The following is a 14,180-nucleotide window of genomic DNA, read 5'->3' on the forward strand; positions in this document are numbered from 1 at the left end:
CCTCTTCCCTGCCCTCCCTTTGCCTCTCGCGCTCTCTCTCTTTCACACACACACATCCTGATGTGATTAAGGAATTTCTCGTCTTGTTTTTCTGCCCCGGCTTGTTCCTGTAGCCCGGGGTTCTCTGCAGGCCGTGAGTCTGTGAGTGCTTGGTGTTCGTTCAGCATCCCTGCCAGCTGCTCTGCAAGGCTGCGCTTGCCTTGAGGAGGATCTCGCAGGAGGTCAGAGAACGGGAAGGGGGTGGGAGGCGAAAGAGAGCCCTCCTTCGCTTTCCACGGGGTTAAGCTGTGGAACTCGCTCCCACAGGAAGAGCCGCGGTGGCCACCAGCCTAGATAGCTTTAAAAGAGGATGGGACAGGTTTGTGACTGGGACACAAGGTGGCTTACGGATAAAATCCACGGAGGAGGACCGTTCTGGTCGCCTCACCTGAAAGAGGCTATTGTAGAGTAGGGGGAAAGTTCAGAAAAGGGCAGCCCAAATAATTGAGGGAATTGAGAGACTCCCCTGTGAAGGAAGGTTGCAGCTTTGAGGACTTTTTACTTTAGAGAAAAGGCGAGTGAGAGGCAACACAATAGAAGTTTATAAAAGTCATGCATGGCATAGAGAAAGCAGAGAAAGAAAAGTGTTTCTCCCATTCTCATAACGTGAGAACTCAAGGATGTGTGTTGAAGCTGAACACTGGGAAATTCAGGGTGGATAAAAGAGGGTCCTTCTTCACGCAGCGCTGAGTTGAACTATGGAACTCCCTCCCACAGGAGGCAGGGATGGCCGCCAACTTGAATAGGTTTGAAAAGAGGACCAGGAGAGGGCTGTCAGGATCAGGGGCTTGGCTCTGCCTCCACGGTCAGAGGCAGCAATACTGTACTTCTGAATCCCAGTTGCTGAAAACTGCAGGAAGGGACAAGACTCTTGTGGTCAGATCCTGCTTAAGGGTTTCCCGTAATGGGCATCTGGTTGGCCCCTGGGGGGACAGCAGGCTGGACTAGAGGGGCCACTGGCCTGATTCAGCTGCTTCTTCTGAGGTTCTTGTGCATGACTTTGGATTCTGAGGCTGGGGAGACCCTTTTGGCCAGCCTTGGGCAGAGGAGCCAAGGACCTCCAAGGAGCTCCTGCTGCTGCTGCTTCCTTTCCCCTTTTCCAAAAGGGCTTTGGAGCAGAATACCTTGGGTGTCCCTGTGACACACCATGTGATTCGTGTGCAGGAGCCCCGGGGCTGGGAGGTAGTGGAGTCTGGCAGGAATCCTTCAGCTGCGATTCCTGCATTGCACGACCGTGGGCTAGATAGATGACCCTCAGGGTCCCTTCCAACATCTCCCTGCCCTTGGTCCTCTCCACCTCTTTCCCAGTGGGAGCAGGAGGAGGAGTTTTGAAGGGGGGGAGACGTGGTGCAGTGCCTGCTCCCAAGGATCCCTGGGAATTGTAGTTCCCTAAAGGGGCTCCTATCCTCCTGCAGCAAGATTAACCATGCGATTCCCAGGGTTCATGGTGGGAAGATGGAACTGGGGGTGCTGCCTATAGCTTGTTAGCTTTCCTTTGCTGCAGTTTGTCCTTCCCAACCACCCTTTCTTTTCTTCCTCCCCTCCCCCTGGCTGGTGACAAGGAGGACGATGTCCGGATCGAGGCTTTTGAGGACGACTCGGAGGCCGACGGCAGCGGTGGAGAGCTGGACATCAGGGAGCTGCGGGCCAAGAAGCAAGCGCTGACCAGGAAGGTGGCCGAACAGCAGCGCCGGCAAGACAAGATCCAGGTTTGCATTGGGGCGTATGGTTGAATTGTAAAGCTGGAAGGGGTCCCCAGAGTCATCTAGTCCAACCCCTGCAGCACAGGAATCTCAGCTTGTATGCATGTATCCATTTACTTATAGCAGGGGTAGGAAGCTCCAAGCCTCAGCACCCGGCCCTTGGAAATCTCCCAAGCCCCTTCCTAGCTCTGCTTAATACTTCACGTGGTTTTGGGGAGTGTCTGCAGAAGCTAGCCCAGTGTAGAAAGCTAAATTAAATTTGCATAATTTGCCCTTGCCTCTGGCCCTGCACATGTGGCCCCTGGAAGGGAATGTGGCCCTAAGGCCTGAACAAAAGGTACCCTACCCCTGGCTTTAAATATTTCTTAACAGCCTTTCATTAAAAATATTCCAAGGTGGCATATCACACGCTTCATGCAATGTATAAGTGGAATTCTTATTTTTTAAAAAAGAAAACCCTACAGATGAGTTTAACAAATGTACCACAAAAATAAGCTGTGAACAAAAAAACATGAAATATGCAAGGTGCGGCTAGAAATAAGCTTTCCTCCCTTTCTCCTAACACTACATCTTGTGAGCATCCAGAGAAGCTGAATGTTGGGAGATTCAGGACGGAGGGAAAAAAGTCCTCCTTCACACAATGCAAAGTTAAACTGTGGAACTCCCTCCCGCAGGAGACAGTGATGGCCACCAACCTGGATGGCTTTAAAAGAGAACTGGACAAATGGGTAGAATAGCCTCAGTGGTGATGCCAACTGCACATCTCTGGGAAGCTTTGGGGAGCACAAACCCCACCCCACCCCCTTTGCTGGGCCAGGCGGGTCATTGGGTGAGTCGGGGGGGGGGCAGCCTCCAGGACCAAGATGGCAATCCTAAAGTCCCTCTAACCACCTCTGCCTCGTAAATCTCACACAGGACAGGAGCTGAACTGGAAGGCTTTGCTGCGCCCGAGTCCCACATCCCCCAAACCGCAGCAGAGCTCACCCCTGTTGATTCTGCTGTAAACTGACCTGAGATCTACAGATGAAGGGTGGTGGGCAAATTTAATTAATTCATTAATTAATTGAGTGAAATAAACGGCACTTTGAAGCATCACTGTGCCAACTGCAGGAGGGAGAGAGAGAGAGAGAGAGATGCCCTAGGGCGTTGGCTGGCTTGCCTCTTGAGCCTGCAGGCTGGCTGGCTGGCTGGCTCCCTGCAGCCAAGGGAAATTCCTCCTCCCTCCTCTCTCTCTCTCTTTCTTTCTCTCTCTCTTTCTCTCTCCCCCCCCCAGCCCCAAATTCTCTCTCCTTGCAGTGCCCAGGGCCCTCTTCACTTCCATAACTCTTCATTTCCCAGCCTTGAACGCCAGCCAAACACATCTGTCTAGCCATATGCGTGAACTCTGGAGTCTGTGCCGAGGTGGTTGTAAAACAGGGCCGCTGAAGGCCCTACTGGGAGAGCAGCGCACATGTGTACCCGCCGGCTGTTGGCTGCGGGCCCAGAACCACCAGCGCTCTCTCTTGCGCTCTCTCTTTCTCTGCTCTCCAGGCCCACCGTGGCCCAATGGCTGAGGCTGCAGCCAGCCAGCCGCTCTGCCTGCCTGCCTGCCTGCCTGCCAGGAGGAGAGGAAGAAAGGGCCCTGCGTTCTGGCAAGCCAGAGCAACCCAGCACATGAGGCACAGGGGAGAGAGAGCGTGAAGCTCGCTTGGCTGGAGCCGAGGCGGCAAGGAGAGCCGGCAGGGAGCAGTGCGTCCTCGGGGTGGGTGGCTCTGCCCTCCTGGGTCACTCAAAAAGCAGTGAGGGATTTTTTAAAATCCCCCTTGGGAGGGGCAGCAGGACCTGGCACAGGCAGTTCAAGGGGGGCACCCAAGTTGGCAAGCCACGCAGTGCAGGAGGCAGGGATGGCTTTAAAAGAGGGATGGACAGATTCATGCGCGAGGAGGGGCTCCTAACCGCAAGTGGCTCTGCTTTGTCTCCACAGTAGGAAGCAGGAGAAAGCAGAAATGCCAAGGAGGTTTCTCCCTCCTCAATACCCAAATGAAATCGGCTAAGATAGCGGGGCGGGGCGGGGGCATTCTCTACGTAAAGACCACTGCCAGGTCAGAGAAGGTCACAGAAGGAGAGGCGGCAGCAAGGCCGGTGACCAGGCAAAAAGGGCCAGAGTTTGGCCCCAAATCCCAGACAACTTTCAGAGGCAGTGAATGCTTCCGGATAATAGTTTCTGGGATTCGTAAATGGGGAGAGCAGCTGATCTTGCACTCGGGTCCTGCTTGCTTATGGGCTTTGCTTTGGGGCCTCTGCTTGGCTACTCTGAGAAGAGGATTGTGGACTAATATGCCCCCCCCCTCTGATCCAGGCTGTTTCGATATTCTTATGCCGTGGGAGGACGCTCAACTCCCCATAAGCTCAGAGGCACCATGTGAGTCTCGCCCATGCGTTCTGAGGCAGAATCTTGGCCATCCAAACCTTTCTCAGACGGGGGGGGGGGCGGTGTCATTTAGCCAACAGAAGGAGCGTTTTGCACTCTTTCTGCCCCCACCCCCCACCCCTCTGCCCGGTCCTTTGTCTGCCTGGAGTGGAGGCGTTTCCTGCCCAGCTGAAACATTCCCACCTGAACCATAACAAGCTCTTCCTCTGGGCACCGCGGAGCAGGGCAGCCGCTCTCCCCAGGGGGGCCTGCCCGGAATAGCCGCGCTCCCGCCCCCCCTCGCCAGGTCCAGCTGCAGGCGGGGCGGGTGGGCTCTGCCTATATTTAGCCCTCCTCCGAGTCGCCCAGCACGTGCGCACACGGACGGACAGCCAGGCACCTGCCAGCGGCGGAAGGGCAACCCCCACCCAGGCGGCTCCAGGGCGGGGGCAGTGGCGGCAAGCAAGCGCCACTGGGCCTCCGGCAGGGCGGCAGGACCTGCCGCTCGCCAATTGCCAAGCCTCTCCCATGGCGCAGAGCGGGTCCCATGGCATGGAAGTTCTCTCTATTCCCTAACAACGGCTGCAACTTTGCATGCGCTCAGGGACAGTCTTCCCCAGGAAACTGTTTTCCCTCTTCCCCAACCTGCAGCTTTGCACGCCCTCAGGGCCGTTCTTCTCGAGGAAGCCTTTTGGGGACGGGATCTAGCGGAGGGGGCACCCTGCTGCCTCTGGGTGCCCCCTGCAGCCACCTGCCCGCTTTTCCGCAGCCATTTCCCCCCCCCTGTTGCAGACGCCCCTCTCTCTGGCCCGGCCGGATGTCGCCGCTCCTCCCCTCCCCTCTCCCGGTACCCCCTCGGCCAGCCCCTGCCAAACACAAACAAACCTCCTCCTGGCCTCTGAACCCTGCTGAGGCGAGTTCCCCTCTGGCTCCTTGAACACGGGGGGAGGGGGGACTTGGCACCCTCCCCAGCGCCACCACCATGCGCATCCTGTCGTCCTCTCCCTGGCCAGCCCAGGGGGGCAGGATGGGACGTGACGGCCGGCACAGGCCTCGCTCAGCCTTGCCAGGAGCCCGGGAGTCTGGGCCAAGGAGCCTGCGGAGGGAGGGAGGGAGGGAGGCACCTCCTGGGCACCGGATGCGCATGTCAGGGGCACTGCAGGAGCAGCTCCTCCCACCGGGAACAGGCGTGACGTAGTGACAGTATTTTTTACATTCCTCGCCGTGCCGTTCCTGTGAAGCTAAATGCGGACGGGGCTGAAGGAGTAGCTCAGGGTGGGTGTCTTCACAAGTGCCGCCTCCTCGGCTCCCGTGACATAAAAATAAAAAGCAGAAGAACATCAGCAGCAGGGCCTAGTCTAGCCTCCTGGTCTCACAGTGGCCAGTCAGGTGCCCCAGCAAGCAAGACCTGAGCGCAAGAGCAGCTCTCCCCTCCTGCTATTTCCAGCAACTGGGATTCAGGCTCCCTTGTGGCTAGCCGCCCTCCATAGCCCTCTCCTCCTCCTCTGCAAATTTGTCAAATGCTCTTCTAAAGCCATCCCAGTTGGCGGCCATCACTGCCTCCTTCCTGCAGAAGGGAGTTCCATAGTTTAACTATCTGCTGCATGTAAAGGACTTGCTTGTATCTGCCCTGAATCTCCCGACACTCAGCTTCAAGGGATGTCCAGCAGTTCTAGTGTTAGGAGAGAGGGAGGGAAACTTTCCTTTATCCGCTTTCTCCAGGCCAGGCATCATTTCATGAACTTCAATCAGGTCATCTCTTAGAAGTGCATCACAGAAGCTTGAGACTCTTTTATATAATAAAAATAATAATAATAATAATAATAATAATAATAATAATAATATATTTATACCCCATCCATCTAGCTGGGTTTCCCCACCCATTCTGGGCGGCTTCCAACAAAATATTAAAAATACAATAAAACATCAGACATTAAAATCTTCCCTAAACAGGGCTGCCTTCAGATATCTTCTAAAAGTCAGATAGTTTTTTATTTCCTTGAGATCCGATGGGAGGACATTCCACAGGGAGGGCGCCACTACCGAAAAGGCCCTCCGCCTGGTTCCCTGTAGCTTTGCTTCTCGCAGTGAGGGAACCGCCAGAAGGCCCTTGGAACTGGACCTCAGCGTCCAGGCAGAACGATGGGGATGGAGACCAATAGACTAATGACTAATAGACAGAATAAACCACAATGACAAAACTGAAAAGAGCCCCCTCAAGCAGAGAAGCCGGTATGAAAAACCTGCCAAAGCATAAATGTTTTTAACCAATGGCAACCCACACACAAGGGACCCAGGTGGCGCTGTGGGTTAAACCACTGAGCCTAGGGCTTGCTCATCAGAAGGTCGGCAGTTCGAATCCCTGTGACGGGGTGAGCTCCTGTTGCTTGGTCCCAGCTCCTGCCAACCTAGCAGTTCGAAAGCACGTCAAAATGCAAGTAGATAAGTAGGAACCGCTACAGCGGGAAGGTAAGCGGCGTTTCCGTGTGCTGCTCTGGTTTGCCAGAAGCGGCTTTGTCATGCTGGCCACATGACCTGGAAGCTATACGCCGGCTCCCTCGGCCAATAATGCGAGATGAGCGCGCAACCCCAGAGTCGGTCACGACTGGACCTAATGGTCAGGGGTCCCTTTACCTTTACCTTTAACCCACACACACAACAAATGTCTCTTCTGGGAGGGGGCTCCACTGAAAAGGCCCCTAACCCTAACCCTCACTCACCTGAGAGCTTGAGGCGATGGTCCTGGGGCGAGCTTAGTTGTGATTCCTGCACTGCAGAGGGGTTGGACTAGATGACCCCTGGGGTCCTTTACAATCCTACATTGACATCTCTGAGGCAGATCTGAAAGGCCCAGGCAGGTCTAGCGTGGGAGGGAAAGGATTCAGCCCCAAGCGGCTTGGTTTCCATCACGCTTCAGGCTGTGCAGAATTGTGGGGAGGGGGGGACCCCCTGGTGCATGCTGGGAGAATCCCCCCCCCCCTCGGCTCAAAGGCGGGATTATTATTTTTTTGTGCTAGGCGGTGCTGAAGGACCAGGCCCAAGTGCGGCAGATGGAGCTGGAGATCCGCCCCGTCTTCCTGGTGCCGGACACCAACGGCTTCATTGACCACCTGGGCAGCCTGGTCAAGCTCCTAGACTGCCGGCAGTTCATCCTCGTGGTGCCCCTGATTGGTGAGTGTGGGCTTGTGTGTGTGCGTTCACAGGTGCAAAGGTGGACCCGGTGCGCTGTCTCCAAGCGGGGAGCAGCCACGTCCCTGCAAACATCACCTGGCCCACAAAAAGGGCTTGCTGAGCAACCCCCCTTTCATTTATATCCCCTCAGTCCAACTAAGGCAGTGGGGGCATGGGGGCCTCCTGTGCCTGTTCCCCCAGAGACATATGGCCTCTTCTTCAGTCGCCGCTGGAACTCCTTGCCAGAGGAGCCTGCCCCTCATCCATTTCAGGAGAGGCTCCCAATGGACTGCCCTTGTTTTGAGCTGCCGCCTCCCAGGGCTCCAGGCAAAGCAGCAGGCATCAGTGGAGCCTCCCCACTCAGGGGCAGTCTACCTCCGAGGCGCGGGGAGGCAGAAGCAGGCAGGGGGATGAGGTCCCGTGGCCCTGGCATCCTGCACGTGGCCTTCACAGAGGCCCTCTGGGGTGAGGAAGGTGGGGGTCTGACCCGTGAGGGCAGCCAGCACTTCTGTACCGGGGCGGGGGCGGAGAGGTCTTGAGCCAAGGCGCTTGTCCCAGCTGCCTGGCCCTGGCTCTCCCTTTTCTCCTTATAAAGCTGCAGTCCGGCGACTCAGCAAAGCTGGTTCCTGTTATTGGTAAACACTCGGCCCTGGCAGATAACAGGCGGCGGCTGCTGCTGCTGGGTGGTCTGGCCGGGCCAGCAGGAGGGTGGAGGCGCTGGGCACTCGCGTCCCTCTCCCTCACGGAAGGACTGAAGCAGCTTGGGGGGGAGGGAGGGCATCCTCCTTGCAGGCAGAAGGGAGAGATTGAAATCCCCCAAAGCCACTGCTGCCAGTCAGTGCAGCCTCGCCCTCCCTCCCACCCCCCTCTCCACCCCTTGTGCTCCTGGGGGTAAAGCGAGGTTCTGCTGCTCCAGCTCAGACAGCAGCCCAACTCCCCTGGGAACCCCACCTGAGGATATTTGTATTTGTACTTCTTTATATTTAAATTAAATTTATATGCCACCCTTCGTCCAAGGATCACAGGGCAGTTGACGGTATAAAAACACAAAAATGCATGGCAAAACAACAAGCAATAACACCACCCAAGCACACAAACACACAATTTTAAAGGCCATAGGCTGTTCAGTCAGCCAAAGACCTGGGAGAAGAAGAACGTTTGCCATTTATATCCCGCCTTTTCCTCCAAGGAGCTCACTGTGGTGTGTGAACGGTTCTCCTCCTCCTCTTGTAATCCCCACCACAACCCTGCGAGGTAGGTTAGGCTGACGCTCTAACCAAGATACTACTCTGGCTCGCAGACTGAAGCCCCAGACTTGCCCTCACGGCTCCTCCAGAGTTACTCCCCCCAATAACCAGGGAGGAATCTGCCTCTCCTCCCCCCCCCATGAGAGCAGGAGGCTGGACTAGATGAGCCACTGGCCTGATCCAGCAGGCACTTGTTATGGAGCCGGGAAGGGGTTAAGGCGCCCGGCTCCTTGAACCCGACCTGCGTGGTGAGAAGCAGCCAAGCAGCTTGGGCAGGCGGGAGCGCAAACAAGCTTCCTCTTTGAAGGCTGTTTTGCTTGGAAGCGGCTGCGAGTGGCGGATTTCGGCCCAGAGTACCAGCCGCTCTCCTCCTGTTTGATGTTCCCTGCGCTGGGCTCTTCTCTCCCCCTCCCAGGCCATCCTCCCCAGAGCAAAGCAACGGGGGTGGGGGGAGGTGGGATGGGATTGAGGGGGGGGGCACTGTCCCAGGCCGGATGTCCCAGGAATGGCCAATAGTGCCACCAGCGTTGGAAAAGCCAGGGGGGCTCAGAGGGACGGGGAGAGGCCTCACCCCACATTCCCCCTCTGTCTCTCCCTCCGCACATCCAACCCCCCAGCCTCTCTGAGGAATGCATATTTCCCACTTGATCTCAGCTCTTGGCAAGGAAAGCCCAAAAGAGCAGCCGGATTAACCATCTCAGGGAGCCGGTGGGGCTGGGTGCCTGGGAAGAGGTGCCCACCAACACGGGAAGGGCCATAGCCCCGTAGAAGAGTGGAAGGGACCCCCAAGGCTCATCTAGCCCAGCCCCCTGCAGGGCAGGAATTGCAGTCGATATAGGGCGCCGCATAAGGCCTCACACGCAGTCTCTCAGTGCCATCCATCTGCCAAGGGAGCTGGGAAAAGCCCCTCTCTCGAAACCCTGGAGAGCTGCTGCCAGCCAGTGCAGGCAGCACAAAGCCAGGTGGGCCCAATGTCTGACTCCTATGCTCCTGTTTAAAATCAGCCCCTTTATTCAGAACCATAAGAGCTGGACTGAAGGGGGTTCCACGTAGCTCAGGGTTAGGCCACCTGTTTGCATGCAGAAGGTCTCAGTGGCATCTCCAGGTAGGGTGGGGAGAGACGCTGCTGGAAAGGCTAGAACGCTGCTGCCAGTCAGTGCAGACAGCATGGAGCTACTTCACTCTAGGTTCCACGTTGGCACCGGGACTTCCCTGGTGCTTGTGGCCTCGCTTATGTCTGCTTGGGGTGCCATCAGGCTCTCCTGGGGCTCCCAGACATATTTGTCCCCCTGCCTGCTACAAAGAAAGAAAAAGCCGTTCCCAGGGACCTCCGGCACCTTCTGCATGGCTCCCTCTGAGGCAGAGAGAGGAGCTGCCTTGGCTGCATCCCCCAAGCCCAGAGGAAACGGCCAGCCTCAGGCGCAGGGGTTTCCCAAGGCCTGGGGTGGGGGAAGAAATGTCCCACCCAGGAATCAAACCACCAATGCCAGCTTGGAAGGCTTTAACAGAGGGGGGGGGGTCAGATATATGGAGCAGGAGCAGGCGGCCAATGGCTCCTAGCCAGGGTGGCTGTGCTCTGCCCCACAGCCAGGCAACGTGCCGGATGCTGGGAAGGGCAGGAGGGGAGGGTGCCGCTGTTGCGTTTGGGTCCTGCATGTGGGCTTCCCATCCCTGTGAGAACAGGAGGCTGGACTTGGTTGGCCAAGGAGACTGCTTCTTATGGAGCCCCCAGGCCCAGAGGCAATCTCTCCCGATTCCTGGGAGGCTCAAAATCGCCATCGGCACAATCCCCCAGGCTCCCCTCCCATTCTTCTCTCTCTCATCCATCCTTCCTTCTTCCCTGCCAGTCATCAACGAGCTGGACGGGCTGGCCAAGGGCCCCGAGTCGGAGCACCGTGGCGGGGGCTACGCACGGCTGCTGCAGGAGCGGGCCCGCAAGGCAGTGGAGTTCCTGGAGGCGCGCTTTGAGAAGCGGGACAGCTACATGCGAGCCCTCACCAGCCGCGGCAACGAGCTGGAGTCCATCTCCTTCCGCAGCGAGGACATCTCCAGGCAGCAGGTGCCAGCGGGGAGGGGGCTCGGCTCTTGCAGGGAGGGGGGGAACAGGGAGGTCCAGGGTTCAAGCTTTGCAGCCTTTGAGGGGCTTGGCAGGGCAGCTGCTTGGTGTGCAGAAGGCTCTGGGTCGCGACCCCAGAGGACATCAGCTCCATCTCTGCCTGGGAAGGCCCCAAGCAGCCTTCGCTTTTCCAAAGGGTTTGGGGTCCTTATCAGCTGCCTTGAGCTGCAATGGCTCAATGGGATCCTCCACTTCCAAGGACAGTCTACCTGCGGCATGCCTACATGCCAGGGGTGGGCATCACCTTCATATTCCTGGCTTGGGGTTTTCCCAAGGGGTCTCTGCCTGGCGACAGTGGCTGCTTGTGACCTCTGCCCCAGGGCTGGCACCCTACAAGGGTCGTTTCCTTCTGACAGAGTGCTCTCTCAGTGTATCCAACATTTGGCCTGCTCACTGTAGACCAGGCACCCCCAAACTTTGGCCCTCCAGATGTTTTGGACTACAGTTCCCATCTCCCCCGACCACTGGTCCTGTTAGCTAGGGATCATGGGAGTTGCAGGCCAAAACATCTGGAGGGCCGCAGTTTGGGGATGCCTGCTATAGACCCACTGAAATGAAAGAACATGCCTAACTTGGATCCATTAATTTCAATGGCCGTGCACTGAGTAGAACTTAATTGGATGCAACCCTATTATTATTAATATTATTATTATTATTATTATTATTATTATTATTATTATTATTATTATTTTCTTAAGTATCAATATTTAGACTTGTTGGTCTCTCATTAGCCAAAGATCTCCAAGCAACTTCTTAGAACACAGATAGAAACATGAGCATGAATACCTTATGCCATCCATCAGATTCATCCCATTGAATTGTAGAGTTGGAAGGGACCCCCACGGGTCATCTAGTCCAACCCCCTGCAGTGCAGGAATATAGACATACACACACACACACAAAACACACCCCTGCCCCCTTAACAGCAAGAGGATGCAAATAGGCCGTCTTTCTTTATAAAACACACCCTGGGGCTGAGAGAGGGGGCAAGCGGAGCTGTTCCTTTTCCTGGACTCACTCCTCTCCCGCTGCTGCTGCTGCTCCTTCCTCCTCAGGGAAACAACGACGACCTGATCCTGTCCTGCTGCCTCCACTACTGCAACGACAAGGCCAAGGACTTCATGCCGGCCAACAAAGGTATGTTTTGAGGGGCACTAAGATGCCCCTCCTGGGCGAGCGGGGGGGGGGTCTGCCGTGCCAGGAAGGAGACCCTCCTTGCAGTCGTCCCCAACACTCTCCATGTTTACTCTGCAGTAAGGCCTCCTGTATTTTCGGGGGGGGGGCCTTACTCCCTAGTAAACGTCCTTAGGATTGTAAGGACCATTTCGGTCCCAAGCAAGGAGGGGCAAATATCCACTCTGTCTCCCAACACAAAGAAAGCTTCTTTTGGAACATAAAGCCAAAAACGGCCGTCTCACCTGGAGTACCTTTGAGAGTATGAAAGCCACGGCAGGGAACACCTCTTCCTCTGGCCCTCCAGAAAGTGCCGGGCCACCTCCTGCCCTGCCCTCCTGCATCGCCTGGGGGCCTCTCCTCCTCCTTCATCCCCCCCCCCCGACCAGCTCTCCTGGCAGAGAGGCACACAGGCAACTCACCATCTCCCCCCCCCCACCCCGCCAAGGCCCCGGTTTCCATCTTCCTTGGGCCAAATCCTCCTCAGCTTAACTTGTCATCTTGACGGAGGGAGGCGTTCCCGGCGTGTTTATGCCTCGCCTGGGGTGCAGTCCAGGCGATCAGGGGATTATGGCGGATGGGGCCTGACAAACGTGACAGCCTCTGGTTTGTAACAGTCGCCTGGCCCTGAGCGCAGCAAGGGGATGGTTATTGTTATGGACGCACGCAGGCCCCCGCCCTCCTCCAAGGGGATCTGAGCCACTCTGACTCCCGCCTCCTCTCGCCCACTGCAGACGACCCGATCCGGCTGCTGCGGGAGGTGGTGCTGCTGACGGACGACCGCAACCTGCGGGTGAAGGCCCTGACCCGCAACGTCCCCGTCCGGGACATCCCCACCTTCCTGCGATGGGCGCAGGAGGGCTGAGCCGGGCAGCGTGCAGGGGGGCGCCGTCCCCAGGAAGCTGTGCCGCTCTGTGCCACCAGCAGGGGGCAGCCTTGAGGCGGAGGGGGGGCCCTTGCGCCAAGCCACTGCCGCCCCCACCGCCGTTCCCGGCTGACACCCACCAATGAACAATAAACGTGTCTCCAACCCGCCCGGAATGGCCGTGCTGTGGGTGTGAGAGAGAGGGAAGTGTTGTGTCCGCACAGGCCAGCGAGGGTGGGGGGGATAGGGGCGTGTCGTGTTCCCCTGCCGAGGGGGGAGGATAGGACAGCCAGAGAGGTCTCAAGTGGGCACCCCCATACGCCTTTTCCTTGGCCAGGTGGGGCAAGGTGAGGGGTACTTTGTGTGGAAGTGTGTGAGCCCCGATCCCCTCCCTGCCGCCCCCCACATTGACATCCTCTTTGTCCTCTTCCAGCCCCCTCCCGGACCCTCATCCTTCCCTTTTGCCAACCTGCATCCCAGATTTCCATTCTCATCATCCCCAGACACACACACACACACACACACTCCTGGTCCAGTGGTGTAGGTTGCAGGGGGGGGCCTGGGCGTTGGGTTTGGGGAGTGCAGAGTCAGGGCTGGGGGGTGGAGAGAAGAGGCAAGCGGGTGCCCCCATGAAGGAGCTTTGAGGGCAGTTGGAGCTCACACAGAGAACAGCTGCCATGAAAAAGAAGAATTGTCCCCTCGCTCGGGAGCCTGTATTGAAATGGGGGGGAGCCTTAACTGGCCCCGGTCAGTTGCATCGTTGCCCATCCCCAGGCCCTTTGGGTCGATGGCAGGCGGGGAAGGGGGGAGCCCACGATTGGGAACAAAAACAGAAAACCCAAAGAGCCAGCCATGGAAATGGACTTGTCCTGCGTTCAAAGGACGCTTTTTAGATAAAAACCCTTTGCTTCCGGAGGGGGCCACACCAGATGGTTTGGGGTCACAATTCTGCCTTTCTTGGTCTGGAGAGGGGGAATTGCCTCTCCTGCCTCCACCTTTGGGGTCTGCTGCACTCAAGATCGTCAGCCCCATGGCGATGGGGAAGGGCGGGTGTGTCTCTTCCCCCACCCCTTTTGTTCTGCTTTTTGGCCTGCCGGGGTTTGATGGAGGGCTTGTGACAGACAAAGTATAAAAAAATGTTCCTTTTGTTTTCTTAATAAATTTTTAGTAGGGAAACGCTGTTCTGTGCTGGCTGGTTTTGTGGGGTCAGGGGGAGAAGGCGGTCTGGGGAACAATCAGCCTCAGATGGGATGGAGAGGACACTTGATTCGAGCAGAGTGGTAGCTAAACGGCCCGTCTCTTTTCAGGACGCCATTATGTCCGTAATGGTTTATGTCATAGAATTGTGGTGTTGGAAGGGACCCCCATCTAGACCAACCCCCTGCAATGCAGGAATCTCACTACATACCCAGAAGTAAGTGCTGCTGAATTCAGTGGGGCTAGAATTTGGCTGGGACCATTGCTGGAGGCTGGAGGT

General features: G+C 56.9%; 1 protein-coding gene across 3 annotated transcripts in view; it reads left to right on the top strand.

Moving 5' to 3' along the window:
• The window catches only part of SMG6 (SMG6 nonsense mediated mRNA decay factor), a 92,685-nt gene extending 78,806 nt beyond the window's left edge, over window positions 1-13,879 (top strand). For all 3 annotated transcript variants that reach the window (XM_088658096.1, XM_088658094.1, XM_088658095.1), the window contains 5 exons: window positions 1,602-1,748; window positions 7,149-7,302; window positions 10,397-10,608; window positions 11,721-11,802; window positions 12,573-13,879. In XM_088658096.1, the coding sequence (XP_088514222.1) occupies window positions 1,602-1,748; window positions 7,149-7,302; window positions 10,397-10,608; window positions 11,721-11,802; window positions 12,573-12,703 (726 nt within the window). In that variant the 3' untranslated portion in view covers window positions 12,704-13,879. The remainder of the gene's footprint in view (window positions 1-1,601; window positions 1,749-7,148; window positions 7,303-10,396; window positions 10,609-11,720; window positions 11,803-12,572) is intronic.
• The last annotated feature ends 301 nt before the right edge of the window (window positions 13,880-14,180 follow it).

Source organism: Zootoca vivipara, chromosome 14, assembly GCF_965207765.1.
Source record: "Zootoca vivipara chromosome 14, rZooViv2.hap1.1, whole genome shotgun sequence".
Classification (NCBI taxonomy): Eukaryota; Metazoa; Chordata; class Lepidosauria; order Squamata; family Lacertidae; genus Zootoca; species Zootoca vivipara.